We start from the raw sequence: 16,733 nt of genomic DNA on the forward strand, positions 1-16,733 counted from the left end.
GGATGAAGCCAACCGGACTTCTCATTAAATAGAAAGATACTGGTTCCATCAGTGTTTTAGACTTAGTGTCTGATAACACAGAATGACTATTCCCATGTAAGCTTATACATCATCAACCACAAAAAAAAAAAAAAAAACAATATCACACATCTATTTGCTCTAAAAGTTTGTCCAGTTCTTCCTTGAATTCATTTAAGCTATCAACTTCCACAACAATAGATGGAAGTTGTTCTAGCAATCAATTACCCGTTGGCTAAAGGCAAACTTACACAGATCTATTCTACAACTGTCTTTCCCCAATTTGAATCTATGCCCCCTCGGGTTCTTAATCTGAGCAAGCGGAAGTATCCCATCAGCACTGAGCCTGCTCAAGCCATTCAAGGCCTTGTACAGCTCAATCAGATCACCTCGCAAGTGCCTGGTCTCCACATGCAGCAACTTGCAGAATTTAAGCCTCTCTTGGGATGAGCACCCCCTTTGTTCCTCTCACCAATCTTGTTTGCCCTTTTCTGTACTCATTCTAGCAACTCTGGATCCTTCCTAAAATGAGGCCTCCAGACCTGTATGCAGTACTCAAGGTGCGACCTGACCATTGCCTTATACCAAGGGATAATCACCTCCTTATCCTACTAGCAAAATTCCTGCATATCATTGATAGGACCCCCCATGACCTGCTCTGGCAACCTGTCTGCACCACTCAGAAAACTTCATATCTGACTAGACAATTAGCCTCACGTCTTTTTCATTCTCTACCCCCCGTCCCAAGTGTAGTATCGCACAGTTGGTATGTTTCTCTGGGGTTACTTCTACCAATATGCAGTACTTTGCATTTGTCAATGTTAAACATCAGTTGCCACTTCTCAGCCCATTTGCCCAGTTCTTCTAGATCCTGTTGCAGTATCATACTGTCATTAACAACCCTGCCAACTTTGTATCATCTGAAAACTTCTGGTGTTTAGGTTTGGTGAATGTCCAGATAATATTATTTACCAGAGTATGTTGCCCAACTGTGCAGTTTGGTAAGAGTGCCATCATCGTCTGGAGTTGGGGCTTGGTCCACTGAGCATTGTTCCTGCAAAGAATGCCCTGTGATACTTAGACATTCTGCTATTACTAAAGTGTGGCAGCAATATGCAGTAGGTCCATTTCTATTTCAGTATGATAATACAATGTCATACATTTATTCATTGTGTCAATGCAGAGGTCGAAGTGATTTAGTTTGAAGACAGGCATATGCAAAAGCTTTACTGGCCTGCCCAGACTGCAACCTTAACTCCAATGAACACCTTTGGGATGATAGGGAACATGGATTTTTTATGAGGGCTGTTCAATAAATAATAGTCAATTTTTCATGCATAACCGTATTGTTTGCTATTTCTAGCTGAGCTGTGGAATTTAAAACCAAACCACCCTGCAACATATAGCAACTGTGCTGCTGACTCGTGCATATGGTGTGACCTTGGCGGTCAGTCAAAGTTATGCCTGTTGGTTTTGTAACATCGGACATGACACATGAGGAACGGTACACGGCACTCAAATTTTGTCTCAAAAAAAAAAACAAGATGAAGCAGCATATGAAATGTTAAAAGAGACTTACAGTGAATCTATGCTTCCATATAGCACAGCTTGCAGGTGCTTTAGAATGTTTAAAGATGGACAAGATTCAATCCCAAAAATTGGTGGTCCTAGAGCTCTGACCATAGCTGTTACCACAGAAACCATAAACATTGCTTCTGTAATCGTAAGAGATGATTGTCGTACAACAGTAAGGCAACTGGCGGAGAAGTTGAGAATATCAGTAGGCAACATGCACGGTATTCTCAAAGACCATTTGCATATGATGTGTTTGTGCATGCCGAGTTCCAGAACTACCCACACTTGAGCAACAGCCAGTTTGCATAGAGGTTTGTCAGGAGCTGCAACGGATGATTACTGAAGATGGTGCAATTCTGCACAAGGTGATAACAGCGGATGAGACATGGTTTCATCATTTATACCCAGAGAGTAACCAACAAAGCTCAGTTTGGAAGTGTACATTTGCCAACACTGAAAAAAGCAAAAGTTGTGGCATCTGCAGGAAAAGATCATGGTCATTTCTTTTGCTCACATTCCAGGAATGATCTACCAGCACGCTGTGCCATGTCATACAGTTGTTACGGAACCTTACTACAGAACTGTACTGCACACTTTGTGGGATCACATTCATTGCAAATGACCACAACTGCATGCAGGTGGGTGGATGCTGCAACACGACAATGCAAGACCTACATTGCTCGTACTGTCATTGAGTTCTTAACCAGCACTAATGTTGAATGTGTTCATCTGCCCTACAGCCCTAACCCTGCAAATTTTTTTTTATATCCAAAGTTAAAGAAGGAGTTGCATGGAAAACGTTTCCAGTCATCAGAAGTTGTAAAGACATCAGAAGCAATTCTCAAATTCCTCCATGTTTTTGAAGAAAGGCATAAACGTTGCAGTAAGTGCATTTCATCAAATGGGGACTACTTTGAAAGGAACCATCAAAATATGGATGATTAATAAAGGTATGTTATTAAAAAAAAATTATGATCATTTTTTATTGAACATCCCTCGTGTGTTGAAATGAACCAAAAGGAATGGACCAAAGTACTGCCTTCCTGTTATCAAAAATTGGCTTGGAGGCTACTAATTAGAATATACTTTGGAATAAAGGTTAACACATTATTATTATATCTATAAAACTTTTTCTTTGACACATGCAGGTCCAGTAGACACAGTTTACTTACTGGATCTACATAGAGTGATATAGAATATATTTATATATCTTATAAGAATATATATATTTTTATTTTCAAAAATTTTTATATGAAATATGTGTTATAAAACTTACATATTTGGTCCCTGAGGCTCAACCCACTCAACTGTTGCTCCTGGAGGAAGCCCAATAGGAAAATTTGCTGCCAACTACATCAACAAAAAAGGAAATTAAAGAAAACTAGTAGTTACTAAAAGTGATTTTTTATACATTAAAAGATTATGTAATTTAGTAAAGTGGGATATTATTTCAATGCAGGCATCAAAATAGAATGCCACACTGCATTATGTTTTTCTATCTCAAAAGTTATTAATGTCATTTTTAATTTTATAAAATCAACTGGATTATCTCAATTTTTAATTAATACTAAGCCCATTATTAATTAAAAACTCAAGGCACTACCATTACAGCTGTTTCTAAGTTTAGTAGTATCTATTCAGATGGTTAATGGTCTCACTTCCCTGCTGAAGAGTAAAAAAAAAAGTATTAAATCCAAATAAGCAGTCCAATGCTAATAATAATATAATAATAATCTATTATTCCTATTAAATAAATGTATAATTTAAACTCTATTATGGAGCTATGTTGTCCCAAAATGGGTTGTATCTAAAGACATTAAAGCACTGCAGGATGTTTTCTTTTGGCTGTGAGTTGTTCATTAATATAATAAGTTACTTCCATGGGTGGTTGAAGCTGACAGCCTGGGGAAATCCAAAGGCCAGATGGATAGGCCTTCTTTTTTTTGGTAGTTGTTGGCGCATCAGCTTTTGTGGCCATAATGCACCTCCCAAGGTTTTTGCAGTACTCTGATCCAAGTCCGAGGCGGGATTCGAACCCGCGACCTTTGGGTTGCTAAGTAGGCACTTTACCCACCTGGCTAGCCTAGTCGGCGGATAGGCCTTCGAATAAACTTTAAAACACCTATGTTGGGAAGGAGACAAATAGTTTTTTTTTGTTTTTTTTAATTTTATTTTGTTATTTATCTTATTATTATTTTTAATTAATTAACTAATTATTTTTTTAGCCAATGCAACAAAAGGGCTTCCTTGCACTACATGGCTAATACTAATACTAAAGTCAAAGATGAGACAGATTCAATTTCAAGAAAGGGAACTACAATGGAATGAGATATTTCTTGGGCTCAATTAACTGGGGATATTTAGAAAGCTGAAAAATTAAAATTTGTGCACTAACAGAATAAAAAAGAATATTACATAAAAGGTATAATATACAGTGTGCAGCAAATTGAATGCATAGCTAAAGGTGTTGGGATTTTAATATATGAATCACTGAAAAAATATATATATATATTATCTAGAATTGGAAATAATATTATATGTAAAAGCGAAAGTGTAAAAGAAAACATTAAACATAATAAGCATATATGGCCCAGAAGAGGAAACACCTAAAGATAACTAATAAAATTTCCAATTTTAATAAAATAACAATAAAATTTATAAATTCTATAATCAACTACAGTAGACTGTCGAAATAATGGCACATTGAGATCAGATGTTTGCATACAGCTCAGTTGTCTAGCAGTACCAAAAAAAGAAAATGGCAAGTCACGTGATTATTGTATTTGTTTAAGTTTGCCATTTTGAATTTTGAAAGTGAAATCTGTACTGATATCACAGATTACACCACTGTTTTACATTTATTTTAAATTAAAAACTCCCTCACTATGGTTTCTAAAGCTAATAAACCTCATACAGAGAAGAAAAACATTAAAGCTTAGTGACAAACTTGATATCATAATAGAAAATAGAACTGGCGTAAGTAGGAGTGTATTAATGGCAGAATATAACATTGGATCATCAACACGTTTATATTTTTTATGTCAAGTTAATAAAATTTGCATTCTTAATTTCTCTATTTCTTATTTAGCCTCATTATTTCTGCATTAAATATATTAAAAATAAATTTATCCAGATAACGGAAAAATCGAAATAACAGAATCTTGAATCCCCGAAAGTGCCGTTATTCTGAAAGTCTACTGTATAAGATTTAACTAAAAAGACAGATAATAAGAATGAAATAGTAATAACAGCAGGAGACATAAATGCCCAATCAGGAAATAAAATAATGGCAGGAATCTGTCAACAGTTTAGTGAGTACACAATGAACCAAAATGAAAATAAATTATAATTTTTTACAGACTGTGAATATAGAATTAACAATACTTTTTTTAAACATAAAGAATGACATAAAATAACATGGACAAATAATAGGGTTAGTAAATCATTAATTGATTATATAATCACTAACAGAAATATAAAACTGGAAAATATAAAAGATGTAAAAGCAATACCATCAGTAGATATTGGAAACGATCATAAATTATTAGTGGGAACGGTCAGATTTAGAGAATCCTTTAAGAAAAAGCAAAAAGACACAAGTTAGTGCAAATGCATCATGTCTATATGCAATAAGTTAACCAAAGTTAATTATAATGACATCATTTCATTACATATTAATAATGTATTGTTTCCACTGACGTTAAAATGGCAAATTATGTACAATTAAAAATATATATATATTAAATGGTAGAATACGATTAAAATACACAATAAAATATACAAAAACTGAAAATATATAAAATTAAAAGTGATAAAACAAATTACAGGTGGCAGAATACATGAAAAGAAGCATTCAAAGCCTCTTTCTCAACTTAGACGAGATCAACGACAGTGATTAGAATATAATCACTGTCGTTGTTCATTGTTGAGCACTGAGAACAATGCTCGTCCTTTCCATTTAAATGTAATAAATGGAGATAAGGAATTGCGATATTGGAAGAGCACCACCTTCAATCCCGAAGGAACTACTGCAAAGATATCACTGACATATCAATGCCAAAGTCTTTTCAGTAGCATCTGTGTAATTAGTTTGCCGTTTTAATAAACTATCAAGTCATTGGAAACAATATATTATTAATATGTCTAATCTTAATGCCCAAGGCCTTTTTTTCATATCATTTCATTACATCTCATATTGTGATAAAGCAAAAAATAAACAAAGATAATGAAACAAAATTCAAAACCGAATTATTACAAGATGAAAATATTAGGAATCTATATAGAAATTGACTGAGAGATTATTTAGAATTAAAAGAAATGGAATATGAAAATCAGTCAGAAGAAAAATGGCAAAGGATTAAAATTTGTATAAATAAAGCAGCATATGAAACAGTAGAAGAATGAAATATAGATATAAAAAAAAAAGAATAAAAAATGGACACCATGGTTTACAGAAGAAGTAAAAGAATGACTAAGATCAAAGCAAAAACATTTCAGAAATATTTATCAAATAAAACAGATGCACAGATATACCAAGCATATAAGGAAAGGGAATCAATGAGGAAATAATAAAAACAAAAAAATGAGTAGGGGGACAGGTTTTCAAAGGAATTAGAAAGATTTCTAAGGAGCATAAAGAAAAATTTGTCAAATAATCAAAGAAAAGAATTAAATGAATATACTGTACTAGAATAACAAATGAAAATTTTGTTACAATTCTTCATATCAGGGTTCAAAAAGAGAGCTTCAGTTGCAGCTAATCATCCTGGAACTTTGGAGCACTTGCATCGTTCTATTACTAGTAAACATTTATTTGCCTTTGAAAACATCAAAATAATAGGCATACAGCACACTATCACAAAACTATTAATCTTCAAAGCCTATAAATGAAAAATGCAGAAATTCCATAGGTGTAAGATGTCTATATTTACTATCTGACTACTAGTTGTATGAGCATATACATGAAAAGCCTTCCTGATGCTACAAGGGCTGCATTGATTTTCTCTCTGTAGTAAATTATGTTCACTGTCGTTGATCTTGTATAAGTTGAGAAAGGGGCTTTGAATGCTTCTTGTCACATACTCTGTCATTTGTAATTTATTTTATCACTTTTAATTATATATATTTTCAGTTTTTAAGGTATATTTTATTGCGCATTTTAATCGTCTAGCATTTGAGTCCACGAACATGACTCATTTGTTAAAAAGCCCTATCAGGCTTAGGGCTATCATTTTAACCGATTCATCTCTTGACATATATTCAAAATTGGTTGTACATTTCCCTATTCTCACTTTAACAGTGGATAAGTGTCCTTTTAATTGGTTTGGATGGGAGCATGGGTTGCAACTTTTTTCTGGAGCACAAAAATTCATGGGTTAAGCAGTGGTGATATTCAAATTACTTAACAACCGGTACTCTAAGATAAAATTATGTACAGAGAATGCAGGTAATCAAAAATTGTAATGGCAAGAAAAAGAAACAAATTTTAATTAACATAAATAATATTGAAATAAACATAATTTTTAGCCAACAATGTACAACACATTATTCTAATAATTTCCAAATCATTGATTGGTTTTGGGAAATTGTTTTTGATGCCTTTTCTTTGACAAGATTATCGTTTGCTAGATGATGTCTCTGCATGAGCCATGATTTGACATAAGGAATTGCATCAAATTCTTCCAGTGATTTTCCCATTAAATTGATGGTCATTAGGTGCCTTGTTCTTTCCATAGTAAGAGAATTTCGTTTATTCTCAATAATATTATTCATGTATTAACGCCTCTTTCAACTTCTGCAGCATTAACAGTGATAACTTTTAAGATTCTTTTAGCCCTTAAAATAATGTCAAGCTCAGGCACATTATTATACATGATATCTCTGCTATCAACGAAATCTCAAAAGTCATTTACCAGAATATTGTATTTAATTGTTTTAATTTATTTTCACCTTCAATCCATTGAGCTTCACAAGCATAACCTGGCCAAGTTTCAGGGTTTAATAGGTTGAAATAGCTCAGAAGATAATTATATTTTTCATTTACATCATCGAACAGCAATCGCATTCTCATAAAATGTATTGGATGATCAAACAATTTTTCTCTGGGAATCTATGTTATTTTTTGCTTTACTTCAAATGGTATATTATACTTCTTATTTTTCATAATATCTTCTGCTTCTTTTTCATGTGATCCTTTATTTGATTTTATTGTTTGACAAATTAATCTATCAGCTTTGATTAATAAAATATTTCTTTCTTGTAATGCTGTAGAGAGTATTGAAATCTCCGCTAGGATGTCATTAATTAAGGCCAAATCTTTAAAAAAATTTTCATTTTCGAAATGTTTCACCATTCCCACTTCATGATTTTTATTAAAGTGAACATACAAAGTTTCATAGGACTTCTAAACAGCTTTTGTAGTTCTAGCACTGCAGGCTGCCCATCGAGGTCCAAATATTCTCCATATTTTCAGTACTTTAGTTCCAAACTCTTTAGAAATATCATTTAACTCTCTTTGATGCTTATTTGAAGTATGAAAATAAACAAAGTTTATCAAGAAAATGCCGAAAGTAGTTTTCTTGTTTTACATCTCTTATTGCATTGTCAAGTGACAACTGAATACGGTGGGTGAGACAGTGCCAGATACAAACTTTTCGAAAATTTTCCAAAATTTTAGCAGAAACACCTGATTTTTTTCCCTAAAGTCAACACTGGCTCCATCTAAACAAAATACAATAAGATTTTCACATAAAAATAATTTTCATTGAAACCATACTTCTTAAGAACTGATATCAAAGTTTGGTATATTATTTCAGATGTTGTTCCTTCTAACTCCACAAGATCAACAAAAACAGTTAAATTATCTTCAAAGTTTTGAATTTCTGATTTTAAATAAACTATTACGACGCCCTTATGTGAAACAGTTGAAGCTTCGTCAATAATAACTGAAATTTTACTACGTTGACTTATCAGTTTTTCAAAAACTTTCTTTCTTATTTCAGAAGAGATGTCCCTTGTCGGTGTTCAAGGAATATTTTGTGGTGTAGTGAAACATCACTACACCACAAAACATGCCTCAAATTACAATAAATTTCAAGAAGCTTTGCAGTGGAAAAAACTCCAAGAACTAATCCAAATTTTTCAAAGTCAACAACAGAAGGTTAGAACTTTTACTGATCAAAATTTTATCTGCAGTCAGAGCTAGTTTTCAAGCCACCCAAATCATTACCGAAGAAGGAAGGGCCTTTACGGATGAATAATTTGTAAAACGAATTTGTTTGGCAATTGCAGAAGAAGTATGTCCTGAGAAAGTTAAGAATTTTGCATCTGTACAATTGGCAATTGCAGAAGAAGTATGTCCTGAGAAAGTTAAGAATTTTGCATCTTCAATTTTCATCAAATTGAAGATTTAGGAGCTGATGTTCAAAATCAACTAGTAGAAAAAGTTCATGAATTCACACATTTTTCAACAGCAATTAATGAAGGCGAAGATACAAGCCATACAGTTCAATTACTAATTTATATCCGAGGTGTAAATCAAAATTTTGCAGTAACTGAAGAGCTAGTTGCATTAAAAAGCTTGAAAGATACAACAGGTGAATATATATTTTTGAGTGTGTCAGAAGCAATTGATGGCCTCAAATTGAATTGGGATTTGTATTAGCGGTTACAATGGATGGCGCTAAAAATATGGTCAGTACTAAAATCGGGTTCGTGGGTCAGCTTCTTAAATATCTTGAGAGTAAAAATATTACAAAATCAATGCAATTCCATTGTATAATTCACAGCAGTCTTTGTGTGGAAAATTGGGCATAGATTCAGTCATGTCAACTGTAATATCAACAGTATATTTTATTCGCAAGACTGGTCTGAATTATCGGCAATTCAAAAATTTTCTTGAAACTATTAAGGCTGAATACGGTGATTTGTTGTACCACACTGAAGTATGATGGCTGAGTCGCAGTAAGGTGCTGAAGCGAGTTTTTGAACCGGAAAATTAAAACCTGTTTCGGAACTGTCAGATCTCAAACGGTTGTGGAACCTTGACTTTTTAACAGATATATGTGAACACCTGAATTTTCTTAATATGAAATTATAAGGACAAGACAAACTTGTCAATGAATTGTATTATAATGTCAAAGCATTTGAAACAAAAATGAGTTATTTAAAAGTCAATTACTTGGGAATAATTTTTTACATTTTTCATGTTGCAATAATTTATCTAAAAATATGCCTAGTTGTAATTTTTCCATTGAAAATTTTGTTCAAAACATTAGTTTGTTGCAGGAAAATTTTGCAGACAGATTTTCTGATTTTAAAAATAATTCAAAAGTTTGAATTTTTCAAAATCCATTTCATGTACCCATCAACAATATTGATGAGAATTTATGATTAGACTTGGTAATCTTCAACCTAATAATGTTTGTTTGTGTTCGTTATTTGGTTTTTAGGAGCATTAGCAACTAAAGCCATATTGCTCCGGGGATATGCAGTGGTCATTCCCTGACCTTTCCACATCCTCCGTATTTGGTGGTCACGGGCTCGAACCCCAGTCTAATCAAGAAGCGTGTGCTACGCACTGCTGCTCCTGCCCACCTGGCTATGGAGGCACTCCTAATAATGCACTGAATATTTAAAAATGAAAATGTAATTAAATTTTATTCAACATATCAGAATCAGATTATAGAAAAATTAAAAATTTTGCAAGTTTACATCAATTTTTTGGAAGTACATATGTGAGCAGACCTTTTCAAAAATGAAATATGTAAAATCAAAAATACGATCACGTCTAACTGATCCGCATTTACGAGACTTTTTAAGAATTGGAACTAATACTTTAAAACCCAATATGAGACTTAGTCATACTCTACAACCACATTCATCACATTAATTATAATTTTGTTGTATTACTAACTGTATTTTTGTGATTAATTTGTTTGTTTGTTTTTTTAGGAGCATTAGCAACTAAGGCCATACTGCTCTGGGGATATGTGGTGGTCATTCCCTGACCTTTCCACATTCTCCGTATTTGGTGGTCACGGGCTCAAACCCCAGTCTAAACAAGAAGCGTGTGCTACGCACTGCTGCTCCTGCCCACCTGGCTATGGAGGTGCCTTTGTGATTAGTACAATGGGCTTGGCACACCCAGGGTCCTGAGCTGGATATCATCATTCTTCTCTTCCTTGGTGATTCCCTTCTACCCCTCTCTCTCTCTCTCAGGGTAACTCAGAAATTTTTTTTTTTGCTGGTGCAGCATAAGCCTCAGGCTTCCTTGCACCACATGGCTAATAATAATAAATAAGTAATAATCAATTTTGTTATTTATTACTAACTGTATTTTTGTGATTAATACTACAAATACGTAATAATTAAAATTTGATATAAACAAACCGGTATATTTTATATTACATATCTATCGATTTATTTTTGAATCTGTAGACATAGGTAGGTATAAAATTTGTTTCTCTGTATAACATTGAAGTTATGCAGAGAATGGAGTTTTCAGTAATTAGTAATTTTCCCTGGCCCAACAAATATTCCAAATATTCCAGAAATTCATATGTGGCCTGCTTCTCTAAAAGTTTGAGGACCCCTGTGCTAGGGGAAATGATTGAGGTGTTTAAGGCTTTGAATGGTTTGAGCAAGCTCAATGCTGATGGGATTCTTACTTTAGTAACCACTCATATGCAACTGGGTTAAGTGTTTGGCTGAAATTCAAATAAACAATGTTGATATTATTTCCTACATCCAGCCTCTGAATGTCTCTCTCTCTCAAATCATCTAATCAGGCTATATAAACATGATTTTCCCTTTAAAAAAACCAAGAGATCATTTAGACAGAGGGAATATCATTTACTGCTCTCTTGATTACTGCTTCCAATGATTTTCCAGAACACTGATGGCAGACTTACAGGATGGTAGTTACCTGCTTCACTCTCAGAATTGCCTTTATGTATTTGTAGTAAACTGACAACTCTCCAATCCAGAGGAATCTCATTCAGGTACAACACTGCTCTTATTCATCTTTATGGTTCAATGCCCTCTCTTAGAGGGGAACAGGCATTCTGTGTGTTATCAGACACTCAGTCTAAAACACTGATAGATCCAATATCTTTCTATTTCAAAGGATTCAGGAGAAGTCCAGTTGACCTGCCTCTCTAAAATCCACTCATGCACACCTCAATGGTAAGCCCTGTTACGTCACTTAGGTGGCAACGAACGTGTAGAGTGGTTCTCTTCAAGACGCCTGGTCACCTTGAAGAGGAAAAGACCAAACCTTCCAGCACATGACAGCACAATGAAACAAATGGCCCTCAGTCCCCAGCGGCTTTCACACCCCCTCTTACGACAGTGAGATGATCAAAGTGGAAGCAGAGAGTGCTAAGAATCTCTGGGTAAAATCAGGCTGCCATGCACTGAAACTGAACTTGGCCTGTTACAATGTAAGATCGCTCATCGGTGAAGACAGGACACTAGAGCTGGAAAAGGAATTAGAAAATGTAAACTGGAATATCATCGGTTTTGCTGATACAAGAAGAAGAAATGAATCACTTATAAGTTTATCAAGTGGAAATCTGCTGTATGCCAATGGAAATAGTGAAAGGAGTGAAGGTGGAGTTGGCTTTCTGGTCCATAAAGATATAAAAAACAACATTTTGGAATTCAAAAGTACATCACCAAGGGTGGCAAGACTACTACTCAGGATTTCTAAGAGGTATAAGCTAAAGGTTATAATGATTTATGTACCAACATCGAGCCATGATGATGAAGAGGTTGAAGAAATGTACACCGAAATTGAGTCTTCTAGATGAACAGAAAACTCACTACACTATCATTCCAACCTTAGCATTGATTTCAATGCTAAAGTGGGAAAGAGACAAAACAGCACAGAAAGGGGAACTATAGGAAATTTTGGAATTGGTGAAAGAAATGAAAAAGGTGAAGGACTTGTGAAATTTGCAGAATCTAGAGAAACGTCAGTAATGAACACTTTTTTCGAGAAAAGGGTGAACAGAAAGTGGACATGGAAGAGTCCAAATGGATTAACAACTAATGAAATCGACTTCATCCTCACTAACAGAAGATATATCGTGAATGATGTTACTGTCCTGAACAAGGTAAATGTTGGAAGTGATCACAGAATGGTAAGATGCACACTTCATATGGATGAAAGAAAAGAAAGGAAAAAACTGACTCGAGTAAATAATACAAAGGTCTTTGAGATGACAGAAGAGGAGAAAAAGCAGTATGTACTGGAACACGTTTGAGCTTCTGCAGACTGTTGAGGACCAAGATATCGACAAGGAATATTAAAACTTTTTGAAAGTGATAAAGCCCAAGAAACCTTTAGGTAAAAAGAAATACAAAGAAGAAAAAAATCAGTCCAGAAACACTTGCCATGATGAACCGAAGACGACAAATGAAGAGCAACAAAAACACCGACAGAGCGAAAATTGAGTATACTGAGTTATACAAAGCCGTTAGAAAGAGAGAGTACATAAGAAGATTTAACACAAGAAAAGTAGAACAAGCATTAAGGGAAAACAAAGGATTTAAATCAGCAGTCATGAGCAGTAATACAGAAAGACAAATGATACTGAAACTGAAGAATAGCAATGGTGTACTTATGAATAGCAGAGAAGGCATAATTAAAAAAGCAGAAGACTACTATAAAGAGTTATACAAGAAGCAAGGGAATGATGCCAGCAGTTTGTTTGTTTGTTATTTGGTTTTTAGGAGCATTAGCAACTAAGGCCATATTGCTCCGGGGATATGCAGTGGTTATTCCCTGACCTTTCCACATGCTCCGTATTTGGTGGTGACGGGCTCGAACCCGGGTCTAATCAAGAAGCGTGTGCTACGCACTGCTGCTCCTTTCCACCTGGCTACGGAGGCGCTGATGCCAGCAGTGGGGAAGATGGATTGCAAATTAGTAACACATACAACATACCTGATGAGGTAGAACATGAATTGAAGAAAATGAAGAATCAGAAAGCTCCGGGGGAAGAGGAAGTTATTGTATTGTTGTTAAAATTGGGAGGAAGAGACATGACACAAAAACTGGCAAGACTCTTCACAATTAGAAAAGGTGTGGCGCCTAAGGAGTGGAATAATGCAATCATAGTTTTGCTGCATAAGAAAGGAGATAAATCAGAAATTGAAAATTATAGACCAATTAGCTTGTTATCCCACATCTACAAGTTGTTCACAAGGGTCATTACTAACAGATTAGAAATAATACTTGATGAGAATCAACCGAAAGAGCAAGCTGGCTTTAGGACAGGATTCTCAACTATGGATCACTTTCACGTATTATCACAGCTAATGGAGAAAGTAAATGAATATAAAACACCATTATGCCTGGCATTTGTGGATTATGAAAAGGCATTTGACTCCATATAGCATAAGGCAATGTTTCAGGCACTGGAAAGACAAGGCATAGATACCCCATATATTACGATTTTGAAGAAAATATATGGTAATGCATGCTACCTCCTTTATTAGACTAGACAAAGACAGTAATAAATTTTAAATTGAGAAAGGATTTCGACAAGGAGACACAATCTCTGACGTTGTTTACTGATGCCCTGGAGGAAGCTTTCAGAAGATTAGACTGGTCGCAGAAAGGAGTCAATGTGAATGGAGAGTACCTAAACCATTTACAGATGACATTGTGGTCATAAGCCACGGTCCCAAAGAATTAGAGGAAAATCTTAATCAGTTATGCAGAGTTAGTAAGGATTTTGGACTAAAGATGAATATGGCTAAAATAAAAGTAATGATGAACAAGTATGCTACAGAAAGGGATATAATGATTGGAGGAGCAGTAATTGAAAAGGTGGAGTCATATACAGTAAACCCCCGCTATTTGCAGGGGTTACGTTCCTGAGAAATGTCGCGAATACCGAAAATGCGAATACTGAGTTATGGCTCCCATAGTAATAAAGGGGTTCCGTTCCAAAGGGCGCCTCCATAGCCAGGTGGGCAGGAGCAGCAGTGCATAGCACATACTTCTTAGACCGGGGTTCGAGCCCGTGAGCCACCAAATACAGAGGATGCGGAAAGGTCAGGGAATGACCACCGCATATTCCCGGAGCAATATGGCCTTAGTTCCTAAGGCTCCTAAAAACCAAATAACAACAACAACCGTTCCAAAGTATGAAATATATAAGAAAAACTAGTGTAAAATTTTGTCTATGTATGTATTATATGTACCTTCATAATATGACTATGTACATAGACAGTACATAGTGAAATGCAAGAATATGGCATCGAAATGAAAATAAGAAACAATTTAATATTAAATGTAATATTTATTAGAAATTTCAAACAAATCTTTCAAACCAGTGCCTTTGCTAGCTAAAAAACGTATCCCGCCAGTGCTATCACCAGTTTCGCTAAAGTGTTGATAAAGGAGTTTTGCCTTTTCACGAATGATGAGTGAACTTAACAGAATTTTATTTTTGAGTTCGGTCTTCTATCCACAGATTTAAAGCCTTTTCCATTTTTTCTAATTTAACATCACGAGTTACAGAGCAAATTTTTGAAGCAATTAGCACATTTTCACGGACACTATGGCGGATTTTTTCTTCCGATTTTTTGATTGATCGTACCGTTGACTCATTGATTTTATGTTTTGTCACTGAGGAGACACATTCACCATTAGAAATTTTGTCTAATAACTCAATTTTATTTGCTAATGTCATCGCCTTCTTTGATATTTTCACATTTCCCTTGTTATTCGTAGCCATATTTTTGTATGGGTTAGAAAGAACTTGTCCACAATAAAGTCACTCTCTTCCATTAACACACTCGAAAAAGTCTGTTTTACACTGCAAAACGATAGATTTATCACTTTTGTAAGCACATTATTTATAAATTGATAAATTTATAAATAAATCAATTTATAAATTGATAAATTTATTCAATTTATAAGAATATAAATTAAAAGCAAATGACGAAACCTTCCATGACAAGCGCATAACACATACTGAACAAGGATTAGCAAGAAACATCCACGCTCACAATTTTGTCACCCCTCTCCCCCACCCACTGAGCGCTGTTTTGACCGGGAAAGATAATTTTAGCCACACCCATGTTTTTTTATGGCGGAAAATATTCACGGCGCTTTAAAATTCACATTTTTTTAGGTTTCATTTTATATTAAATCAGCAATCACGAATACAGATACCGCGAATAGCGGGGATTTACTGTACTTATCTGGGCGTCGCGGAATCCTACACCACCTCAGCAAAGGAAAAACGTCCACCTGCTTGAACTACACGATTGACTTTGCCAATGACCCTAAAATGGAAAAGAAGCGACTCACACTGCATCTCCAACAGACCTGGCAAACCCGCTGGAAAAATTCAATCAAAGGTGAAATCACCCGGAAATTCGTGCCGACAATTCAGACAGTATATCCAAAATATCCCCACTGGCTTTCTCCAGGACTCCTGGTCACATACCTACTCACCGGACACGGTGCATTCAGACACAAGTTATCAGGCTTCCGACTCAGTGACACTCCTCTCTGCCACTGCGGCCAAACAGAAACATGGGAACACCATGTATCACTGTCACCTGTATCTACGCTGCCAGCTCATCACTGAAATTCGATTCACCTGCAAAACCAGGAACACCTCATCCTAGAAGAAGAAGACAGCTACAAAGTGCTAACAAAATTCGCTCAGGGCCTCTTCAGCAGAAGACGGACCTTCCCCCAACCGCAACCACCGCAATGAAGAGAATGCAAGTACCCATCAAAGCTGCCCGTAATCTGAAAAACAATTTGACACCACTAAAGACCTCCAGAACAAATCAAACCCGCAGGGATCCGACTTCATAGCAGAAGGAACAAAATAAAATCACAAATGCACATCCAAACTGACTGGACTAAATAATCTCGGATGGGATCCTAACCAATGAATGGCTACAAAATAAACTGGACTTTGGCAAACCTTGGACGGGACAATGTCCCAGAAATGATATTCCACCGACTGAAGAAACATCAGAGCCTCTCTGCACACTAGCCTTATTGACAATCTGACCTGGCGCCCTTGCCTAGCCCACTTTTCTTCCCTTTCCCTGGCCGGGGGGGGGGGGGAGATGACGGTCCCTCTGTCTTCTTCCCTCCTTGC

The 16,733-nt window shown here is 35.4% G+C and overlaps 1 protein-coding gene across 1 annotated transcript in view; it reads right to left on the reverse strand.

Moving 5' to 3' along the window:
• LOC150079064 (oxysterol-binding protein-related protein 11-like) overlaps positions 1–16,733 on the reverse strand; it is a 218,654-nt gene that overhangs the window by 13,762 nt on the left and 188,159 nt on the right. The window contains exon 10 of the mRNA XM_090382937.1: positions 2,870–2,943. Coding sequence (XP_090239063.1) covers positions 2,870–2,943 — 74 coding nt within the window. The remainder of the gene's footprint in view (positions 1–2,869; positions 2,944–16,733) is intronic.

This window comes from Mastigoproctus giganteus, chromosome 10 (assembly GCF_048544385.1).
Source record: "Mastigoproctus giganteus isolate SK-2022 chromosome 10, ASM4854438v1, whole genome shotgun sequence".
Lineage (NCBI taxonomy): Eukaryota > Metazoa > Arthropoda > Arachnida > Uropygi > Thelyphonidae > Mastigoproctus > Mastigoproctus giganteus.